The following is an 11,296-nucleotide window of genomic DNA, read 5'->3' on the forward strand; positions in this document are numbered from 1 at the left end:
GGTTCAAGCACCTACATCGAACACCTTCAAGAGCAAATTGGTTGCTTATTTTGCTGGGATCCTATGACCCCAGCTGACTTCCTGCCCTTTGGGCAGGGGGTTGGACTCGATGATCTTCCGAGGTCCCTTACAGCCCTAATGTCTATGAAATCTATGAAGAATGGACACATGAGCCAGCCATGTGCCCTTGTTGCCAAGGAGGCTAAAGCTCATACTAGGCTGCATTGGTAGGTGTGTTGCCAGTAGGTCAAGGGAAGTGGTTATTTCCCTCTATTCTGTACTGGTGAGGCCACATCTAGAGTACTGTGTTCTGTTTTGGTCCCCCCCACTACAGAAAGGATGTGGACTTATTGGAGACTGCCCAGCAGAGGGTGGCATAAATGGTGAGGGAGTTGAAGGAGGACTTATGAGGAAAGGCTGAGGGAACTGGGCTTATTTAGCCTGAGAAGAGGAGACCAAACAGGGACTTAATAGGAACCTCCAACTACCTGACGGGAGGTTCAAAAGAAGATGGAGCTAGTCTGTTTTCAGTGGTGGCAGATGGAAGAACAAGGAGCGATGATCTCAAGTTGCAGCAAGGGAAGTTTAGGTTAAATATTAGGAAGAATTTTCTCACCGGGAGGGTAGTAAAACACTGGAGCAGGTTACCCAGAGAGGTGGTGGAAGCTCCATCCTTGGAGGTTTTCAAGACCTGGCTAGACAAAGCTTTGGCTGGGATGATCTAGTTGGGGTGGTCCTGCTTTGAGCAGGACTAGATGACCTCCTGAAGTCCCAACCCTAACTTTCTATGATTCTACTGGGGCAAAGCTGATTGCAGGTAGTGTGGAGATCAGTCTGGGATGTGTTTCAGGGACTGTCAGGGGTTAGGAGTTCTGTGAATGTGACATGCTTAGGTCCTTGGGGAAACTGGGCTTTCTGGTGTTCTCAGATAACATCCCCTACCAGATTTATCAAGGGAAGTAATGTTAACAGGCTCCGAAGGGAGCCATATTCAATCTTCCACACATCATACTGAGGCAGACAGAGATATGGAAGATTCTATAGGAAACCACTGTCCCTCCCAGAAAAGATATCCCAAAAAAAACAAAATAGCAGCTCCAGTCAAAAGTAGACATTTCTAGCCAGGTATCTGCACCTGGCTGGCCAACCAACTGTCTAGTAGGCAGTGTCCTTGATAACCTTTTAAATGATTATGAATGGATCTCGTCGGTACTGGCTCAAACCCCTCTGCAGCACTTCAAGCTGACGATAGCTGTTCATAAAGCACAGAGTATCTCTTGTTGCTCTTAGTAAAGTCCTTGAACACTTCCAGCAGTGCACCTGGGTTGTTATCATACGTGACCATTTTGCAAATGTGGATGAACTTCACAGCTTGGCTTCCCATGTTTGCAGGCAAGCAGCTGAAGAAGGCTGTAACAAAGTCTAGACACAATATTTTATTGCTGAAATAGACAAACTCTTTCATTTACAGAGATGGCTTTTTCCTCTGGGGAAGAATACTGCGCAGGTACTAAATGCCAAATCCTATTTCACCTTTAGGTGCCAATCAACTCTTCTGAGTAACTGAAAAAACATTAACACAAAAGGCAAATGGATCCACCTCACTGCTTTTTGTTATTTACTGAAGTAGACTCGTTAGTGGTTTTTCAGAGGCTAGAGCAGGCTGGAATAGAATTTAGGCATGTAAGTCCACTTACACATTTCATAAGCAGACTAGGATCTGGCCACAAGTGCTGGTTGAGTCTATTCCACATTTTCGCTGGAAAAAATGTACTAAATACACTAAAATGGCAGTAACTTGCAAACACTCTAACATATTGTCTGTTTGTTAGTAGCAAACACTCCGTGTTGCATTGCTTTCTGGACATTTTCTTGATTTTTTTTTTTTTCCCCATCTCATACATATGAGAAATGATTGTCATGCTATTAAATACACTTCTGGAAGCTGCTTAAATACTACAGTGATGAGGACAACATAACTTGAGCAGAATTATTGATCTCGGAGCTACTGGTTGCTAGGAAGTTGTGTGTAATAAGTAATCATTACTAGAGCTTAAAAGAGAAATTCCTTATTATCACTAAGATTAATCTCCCAAAGTCACATCATGTGACACTCCAGCGTTTTCATCCCATGGGACAGTGGGCACGTCTACACAAGATGCTAAAAGCATAGTAGACTAATTCTATTGTGCATTAGCACAGCAGGCAAAAAGAATTAATCTACTGTGCATTAGTGTCACAAAAAAGCATGCCCTGGTGCTACTGTGAAGTAGTGCCAATTGTGGTGCATTAAGTTAGTACCTGTAATTACACAGGGTTCCTATACATGTGTGGGGAGCCTGCTCTGATAAATTGGAAATCCAGTGCTTAATCCAGTGATTAATTGAGTCTGCTGGAACATGGAAATTAATGTGCTCTGGCAGCCTTCTGTATCACATATATGATCATCTCCGTGCATCCTCACACTGAAAAAATGGTGGCAGTGTGCCTTGAAATAAAGCACATTCAATGAGCTTTAGTTCAAAGCATCTGCCACCATTTTTTCAGTATGGGGATGCACGGGGATGCTGATACATGTGACATATGGGTGCTTTTAATTAGTGCAACTCACTAATTAAAGCGCCCAGTGCCATGTCCCACAGTATGTGTAAAAATGCCCACATGTACTAAATTTAGTGTGCCATAATTACTGTGCATTAATGAACATGTAGACATGCCCAGTGTATTGCTAGAGTTGTGGACACAGGACAGATTTATTTTGGAGTAATTTGACTTTACTCTGGGATAAAAGTGCAGTAGACCCACAATATACAGCTTTACACCAGGATAAGTATCTCTACTCTGGGGTAAATTATTCCCTGGAAAATGAGGTATAATTTCATATCTCTGTAAGCTATATCAGCACATGGGTTGTGTGTCTGCTCCTCTAGTTAGTTACCTTCTGGGGTAGCCCTTTGCTAAATGCAAACTAACTGTTCTATCACCGAGTGGGCAGGGTGATGCATCCATCTTTTGGGATAGCTGGCCATGTATCTGCTCCTTTCTAAGGAGTTAATATACTATGGTTATCAACTGTCTGGAAATTTATGGGCAACCCATAAAAAATAGGGCAAAAAATGCCTGTCCATAAAGTCTATAAAAAAACTGGTGACATCCATAAGAAACAAGCTTGATGGCCTGATGAACACAGCAGTGCCACCTGGTATCTGAATGGGAGCACAGCACCCTGCAATGAGGTCTTGTCAGGGCTTTATGGATTATAAAATCCCCCATCCCCCTGCCTAGCCATGTGCTGCTGCTACCATGTGCTGCTACTGCATCCCTTTTGTTGTCTTACAGCTGCTATAGGGAGGGGGGCAGGATGCAACTGTGGGCTTTGAGGGAGAGAGGCAGTGGATAGGGGCCTTTGCCAGGATGGGGTGAGCTGGGCTAGCAGGATTAAAACGAAGGGATGGGCTGGGATGGGGGCAGCACTGTGTGGGGAGCAGTCAAGGGTGTCGGGATGTGGGGGTGAGTAGGGGAATCCTGGGGTGGGGGCAGCTTGATGTAAAATCATTACTGCAGTCAAGCAGGGTTGCCAACCCATTCAAATATTTTTTACTTACAATCTGCAAACTTTTTACTGACAACCAAACTTTTTTACTATGGTTGATATTAAACCCCTAAATTTGAACCCCCACCCTTGTCGCTGCCATCCAGGGCCTGGCAGACGGGTTAAATTAACATTATGTAAAACATACATCAGTAAAAACATTTGATTGTTAGTAAAAAGTTTTCAGATCATCAGTAAATTAATATCATGGCTGCACAACCCTGCTATAGGGTATAATGTAGGTAAATTATATTAATCATGTTGGTGTGCCCACAGACAGCTGCAGCAGAGATCATTTCCTGTCCATGCATAGTGTTATGTTTATATTCAAAATGCCACCTACCTTCTCCTAACCTTGTACTTACAGGTTGAGCTAAATTATACTGTAAGTGGACCCATTTATGAAGTACAGTGGAGTCGCATCTTACACGGGGGTTAGATTCTAAAGTCAGCGCGTAAGGCAAAAATCATGTATAGCCAAAATTACAGAGAGCGAGTCGTAGACTAAGTGGTTGGCTCTGGTTCAGCTCAAGAAGTTGATTGCATAGGCTCATCTGCTGCTGGTTGTTTTTTCTTGAAAAACATGGTGATCGGCAACTGTCGCTGGTGTCTCTTGAGCTGCTCAAACATTTCTTGGTACGGTCTCAAATCGTCTGTAATACTGGAATCGCACTCAGCACGGCGAGATGCTCACACTATGAGAGGCACACGGGAACTGAGACCAACTGAGGGAACAGCAGATTCACATCTCCCATCTCACTCTCACTCTGGGGCATATGCTCATTGAGTGTAATGGCAGGCATAATCGCCCACATTATTTAAATTGTTATTTTTCTCTTCTTTTTTTTTTGCCGAGTGCATGTAGTTGAATTCACGTAAGTTAAATGCATGTATGATGCGACTCCACTGTAGAAATTACATCACTTAACAGGAACCAGAATTTGAACTCATGGACTAGGAAAAATGGAAAAAATGTGTTGCATGTGATTTCATATAATTTCGAGCAAAGTGTTCAGGGGGTTTCAACCTTTTTAATAAGTGTACCAGGAGCACGGGTGGTGAGTGGCTGGGGATGGGTGGCAAGCGGCTGGATGCAGAGTAGGAGCATGGCAAGTGGTGGCAGTGCAGTGTCTGTACAATACTGCTCTCGCCTTGCTCCTGTGAGGCAGCAGCGCAGGGTGGTAGAGCTCCATCCCTACCTGCCCCCACACTGTAGGGAGTACATGTACCCCTGGTTGACAACCCCTGTACTAAAACATACGGCTGCACCCATTTCTGTTCACAAAGCTGGCATTGTGGGCTTGCATACCTACCTGTTTGCATGTAGTTATCCATCTGCATGTGCAAACATTGGAGCTGTACATGTAAACATGGTGCAGGCACAAATCAGTTTAATAAAGGGTTTCAGATGCTTTTCAACTTTACAGGAGAGTGTGTAACACAGTCTTACACTTCAGGCCTGTTAATGGCATAGGTGCCGACTTTTATATTTGCCGGGGGGTGGGGAGGAGAGTAGAGCCCTAAGATGATAGCCTCCCCCAAGGCACTGCCAGAGCAGAGCTTAGCGGAGTCTGTAAGTGGGTTGGGGGTGGATGCAGGCTGCCCACTGTGGGCTTGGGGTTTCCCACCCTGCTGCTCTGCCCCAGCAAGCCCCACTTCACCTTGGTGAGCAGCAGTGCGGGGCAGGGGGAGCTTTACTATGGCAGTGTAGTCATGGTGGGGCTCCTGTGGGGAGGGCAGCAGGGCAGGGAGGTCCAAGACCACAGCTGGCAGCTTGCATCTACCCCTGCCCTGCAGTCAAATATGGGGGGCACATGCTCCCCTTATCGCCCCTCAACGGGAGTGCACACAGGAGCAAGGAGCCTGGATCCCTGCACGATACTGCGAGTTTGGGACAAATACTGCCCTCAGGCCCCTATGTATGTGGTGCCTGTAAGTGATGGGCTTTGCAGTTCACAGTTGGTAATTCATTACTGTATTACTTGCTGTACTGAATTTGCTGTTTTGCTAATATAGTTAGACGGATTTAAATTATGCAAAGGCTTCAGTATTAAAAGGAAAAATAGATACTAATGTGCATTGTTTTGTGTACAACAAATAATAATGACTATGAGTTATTTTCTTTTCTCAATATAGGTCTATCAAAATGCGGAGAACAACATTTCTACACACACTTACAATTACAAAAACAGACCACAGGTGACCACAGAAGATGAACCTCTTCCATGCACAAATCCAATCCAAAATGAAGATCCTCAGTTTGAAAAGTAATCCTCTTTCTGGACTTTATCTAGAAATGATTATATAAGCTCTATAAAAATGTTCTATATTACTAATAAAAAATAGCTGCTGCTATATTAGAATTTCTCACAAGCCATTCTATCATACTATTACCATAAAAAGAAATATTTTGAATCCAGCACGTTCATTAACCATAAGCCTGAAGCAGTAAATGTTTTTCTGGTATATCTACAACTGAAAATTTCCCACTACTTGTTTAAGGAAACTATCTATTCAGTGAATTGCATTCAAATGATTGTATGCTGCATTGTGAGCAAACACATGAAGAACTGAAGAAGTTAGCCAAAATTTCCAAACTTGGATGCTTAAGTTTGAGTGTACAAGCCTAACAGGCTGATTTTTCAAAAGTATTGCACACACATTGGAGGTAAATAAGGTTTGCAAATCAGACAACACTGATATAAATTTCTAACTTTGGACACCTGTGTTTAAAATTTTTGGCCTCTATTTCCAAGGTCCTAACATGCTATTGAATGTCTGATAATTTGACTGTGACTCTTTCAACCTTTTTATATTTCCTGTTAGATGTATAGTAAAATTTCTTACATGTTTTCTAATATGTAATATGAATGCACAAATTTAATTTGTAATGAGATTATTCTTGGAAATAATGTAAGAGTATAATCTCATCTCTCCCACTTCCTAGTAGTTTTAATGGGAGCTAGATGTATGAATTTTATTGCCTTGAGATGAGAAGATAACTCTCTATCTGTTTTCCTGTGTTCCTATGGTAATAATCACTGACTTGATTACTCTTAATATAGGTTTGGAGACATAATATATTCCTTTTGATGTTCTGGGGACTAATAGGTACAAACTTCCATAACTGCTAATAGAAGTTGTGTGCTTCCTAGTAAGTCAGGATAGGAATATGTTCTTTAACCGTTTTCCCCCTTTTTATATTACATGTATTACTAACTGTGTTCAGAACTTTCCTTGATAAATTTAATAAGTACAATTGTTATGATGAACTATGTTATTGCATAAATTCAGCTGCTCTTTACTAACAATGCCCTGACAATGATTAATTCATATGTATTAGCAAATCAATAATGTATTTTAGATCTTGGTTAACTTTTATTAAATGATCACACTGAATTTTTTATACCAGAAATAAACTTCTGCTGAAGAATATCTTTGAAATACAAATGTAGCAATAAAACTTTTCAAAACTAGATTTTTGTCCTGTTTCTGAAAAAAATATGTAAGTTGTGTTGTGAAAGCATATTTTTAGTTTATGGAACTATTAACAATTATACAATGCTCAGAAAAGAGACTGCAGTAAGTAGCATGCTAATCAGGGGACACGTCTACATAAGACGCTATGTCCCCATAGCTACAAGTTACATCCACGTAGCTCATCGCTACAATGATCTAGCGTATAAAAATAACTATGCACTGCTGGGATGGTGCAGTACCAAATGCACAGAGTCAGACATGCCCAGGATGTTTCAAATCAGATATAAAGAGAGGGGTGTGCACTCCTTTGTTCTGATGCTTTCTCTCTCTCCTGTTATAGTTTGTGATGCATCTCCAAAGATGAGGAATCTTGTGACTTCCTTTCCGTGTTAAACAGTGTCTCTGGAAAACCTTGTGTAGTATGGTAGATTTATAGCTCAACAGAATGCCCAGGTGACTCTAATTTCTGAACTCAGGGGTGAAGCAGGCACACTTAAAGCATTCTGTTTCTAGTGAGCTTTCTGTGCATTTGAACACTGAAGGGACAAGAATAGCACATGCAACTCTTGCTATGAAAAGATAGCAAAAATTCCATATATGGACAAGAGACTGCTCTAATTATCAGTGGACTACCCTAGGTAGAGACTAGGTTTCATTCCCAGCACAGTCACAGACTACCTGCATGAGCTTGAGCCACTCACCTGGTCTTCCTTTGCCTCCATTCCCCTTCTGGAAAATAGGTACCTCCCAACCTCCTAGTAATGTTTTAAAGATAAATACATCCTATACCTATGGTTCTCAATATTTTTAAATATGAGGCACCCCTCAGTAGATTCAAGTCACCCTTCAATAGACTTGGAAAATGCCAGCTTTTAGTTTTCACTATTGCTTTTTCATTCCAGAAAATAACAAAGCATTTTTTTCTCATAATGCTTTTAATACTATGGATTCCTGTGTGAAAACTTTGGGTTGGTCATGTGAATCATGTTTGCACATCTAACAGTTTTAACATTGCATGGCACTCTGCAGCACCCCTTTAAGCATCTCTAGGCACCCCAGGATGCCACATCACCCTGGCTGAGAATCAGTACCCTGGACCACAACCTGCTACAATGAAAGGCATATCAATGCCTAGTATAGATAGATGTTACACTGGATGGCCCTAAATGTTAAACAAGAATCAGTGACGATACACAAGGAATTATGATTCCTCCTAATGCTCATGTAAATAGCTTGCTATTTAAAGTCCCTGCTAGAAGAAAAATCAAGACAAAGCCAAATACTTCCACTGTAGAGAAACTGTTAAGCTAAGATGCATTTGAATGAAAGTATTTCTATCACAGTTAGAGCTGGTAAGAATAAAAGTAAAAAATATATAATTGAATCTGTTGTATTCTAAAATATATATATAGTAGTCAATAAAAGTACATAAAAGTCCTGCTGATTGGAGAAGAGTTACTTGGTATGTGATGCTCAGGGCAGGTAGTATCCAGAGGATATCAGAAAGCACTTACCATGTTTCCAAGTTTGTTTTCTGATTTGTAAGTATATATAATCAAAGTAAATTATATTGGCTGATTTTACATTGAAAATGATTTTTAAATAGATGATGGAAAACTATGGGACCCGGAAAGGTATTTTAGAAACTACATGAAAATTAAATTAATGAAGTTGACCAAAATATGTAAAAAGATAGACATGCAGATTGTTTCAACTACATTTATGCCCAATATTAGGAAATATCCATGTGGCTTTCCAGTTCAATACAACTATAGTTTTGTCCTGCTCTAGGGTAAGAAGAAAACCCAACCCAATTTCCATTCACTTTTCAACGTTGGACACTAGGTGGAGCCCTAAGATCATTGTTTTAGATTTGCTCTGGCCCTGGGTATCTGCAATAGGATGCCCTCTAAAAGTTCCTAGCATTTATATACACATTCTATTATACAACTCATAACATTTCTATTATAAAAATTATATTATACAACTCATAAAAGTGCCTAGCATGTATATACAGCCTCTGGCTTCTTTACTATTCATTCCATCCAGGAAGAGTACACACCAACTGCAGATGCTTTCTCAACATGACAAAGAGATGGTAAACCCAAAAGCTTGCTAAGAAATTTTTTCCAACTATTTAAGATGGTCTGATAAAAGATACCAGATTCACTGAAAGAACCTTGTCTAGCATTTTATAGTATTTTACATGTCCAAAGTGTTATGTCAACATACCTCAATTAATCCCCATAAAAACCCTGACACCCTACTCTTTCCCATGATGTGACCCAAACTACAAGAAAGGTCAGTTGATGTTAATGAGCACTGCCAACATCTTGAAATCCTATGACTAATATGACAAGAGAAAAGTAAATTGTTTAAAATACCTCAGCATTGAGCTTTTTGAAGATGAAGATGGCTGTTTAGTATGGGATTTACTTAAGATGGCTCATGTGCTTCACATACCTTAGTAAGATTCATTGATATGGAACAAATTCTGCCCTTGACTTCACACAGATTACCTTAGAACAGAATTTGATCCTGGAAGTTTAGTATTCACCTGAGCTCTTCTATTGCATCCTGCACAGAAGCAGAGCAATCTACAGGCATAAACATGGACCTAGCCCAGGGGACCCTGAGCATGGCAGTGCACCCCCTACAAAAAGGCACTAGCACCGGCATCTGCAGGCAGTCCACAAACCCTGCTGGCTTCCAGTGCCGTCTGCGGGTGGTCCCCGACCCCTGGTCAGTGCTTGTCACTCCCCCCTCCCCCATCTGCAGGAGCACCCCCACTTATCACCGCCCCCGCTGTGCTCCTGCTGTCACCAGTGCAGCTGTGCTCCCTCAGCTGCCAGAGGCACATGTCATTCATGGTGTCCTTTATGCCCAGAGCACTTGCCCAGGATGCAGGAGCACCAGGTTCAATTCCCTCCCCTGCCTGATGGGGATTTCTGGGCCTGGTGATCTACTCACTAGGCTGTAGGGTACCCTAGAAGAGGGCTCTTACCCTCCCCAGCTGCTCCATTATGAATGGACTAGCTAATTATGCATCAGGCCTCTAAGGCCTCACAGACTAGTAATTAACATCTTTTCCTGGGAATGGGGCTACCTACATTTCAGTCCCTGCTTTAGGGACTGTTTAATTGGAGCAAGGACTGGAACTCAGCCTTTGCCTGGAAAGCTGTACGCACTAACAATTATACTACAGACATATTTTCTATCTCTCTCTCTCTCTCTCAAAAAAAAAATGTTATTAGTTAGGCCACAGAAAGTGGAACCGTTTCCACAGAAAGCACTGAGATGACTTCACGTCAGAACACCCAATACCTGACTGTCATGATTCAGAGAAGATACATGGGTTCAATTCAGCTTCAGAGGTGGCAGCTGAATCCAAGGCTGTCCTGCCCTGTGGGAGAGCTCTACTTGCTGGGTTTCTGGTTGCAACCACCAGAGTAGTTGTTTTGTGGGGGCCTGATCCATTAGATTGTCTCTGAGATCACCTGGATGGGAAACACTGATAGAAGGCATGAGGAGGGAGCTGAGCTGAACAGCAGAGCCATGGCTTTTGTGTGTGCCCAGAGCAAATAGTGAGGGAACTTCACCATCAGAGACTTAGGTGTCTCAGGACTTTGTGTCTTCAGGTTTAGATGGCTGCTCAACATGGGTTTTGAGGGTCTTAATTTTGGACCGGGTTGGTAAAACTTCAGCAAGGGGGGCCTTGCCTAAGCTCTTCTGTTGTCCCAGTTCTCTGTGTCTGCTGTCATCTCCATGGCTTCGGACAATGCTTAGGAAACCAAACAGATTGGTGGTGCAGGGATGAGGCCAACAGCAGAAATCTCAGGCCCCTGGTGCCACTGGGTTGTTTCCTGCAGGGTCTCCTTCAGAGGTTTATATTTCAAAGCGTAGGCAAATGACAAGTGAAGTAGAAATTTAGGCCAAGGTCTTGAATCCACCAGGGTGGAGGGGAGTGGGGCAGGATATATAGCGGGTGCTGCCACGGGTGCTTGCAACCCAGTTTACAGCTGGAATTTTGCAGAGTCGCTATAAAGTCATCGGCATGGGTCAGTGGCAAAAAGAGCTGCCGGGGAGGGGGAGCCCAGGCACCGGCGGGGAGCAGTCAGCGGGGCCCCGACAGCCTCGGCTCCGCGACAGCCCGCGGGAGGCGCCGGCAGCCCCGCGTGGGACCGGGCTGCAGGGCCCCACGGAGGAAGGCCCCGGCGCGGGGAC

The 11,296-nt window shown here is 42.7% G+C and overlaps 1 protein-coding gene across 1 annotated transcript in view; it reads left to right on the forward strand.

The window, feature by feature from the left end:
• FLT3 (fms related tyrosine kinase 3) overlaps positions 1–7,041 on the forward strand; it is an 86,983-nt gene extending 79,942 nt beyond the window's left edge. Inside the window, exon 24 of the mRNA XM_019530135.1 lies at positions 5,729–7,041. Within this exon, the coding sequence (XP_019385680.1) occupies positions 5,729–5,863 (135 nt within the window). The 3' untranslated portion in view covers positions 5,864–7,041. The remainder of the gene's footprint in view (positions 1–5,728) is intronic.
• Positions 7,042–11,296: the final 4,255 nt, after the last annotated feature.

The sequence above is a fragment of the Crocodylus porosus genome, unplaced genomic scaffold, assembly GCF_001723895.1.
Source record: "Crocodylus porosus isolate Cpor-Errol unplaced genomic scaffold, CroPor_comp1, whole genome shotgun sequence".
In the NCBI taxonomy this organism is placed as follows: Eukaryota; Metazoa; Chordata; order Crocodylia; family Crocodylidae; genus Crocodylus; species Crocodylus porosus.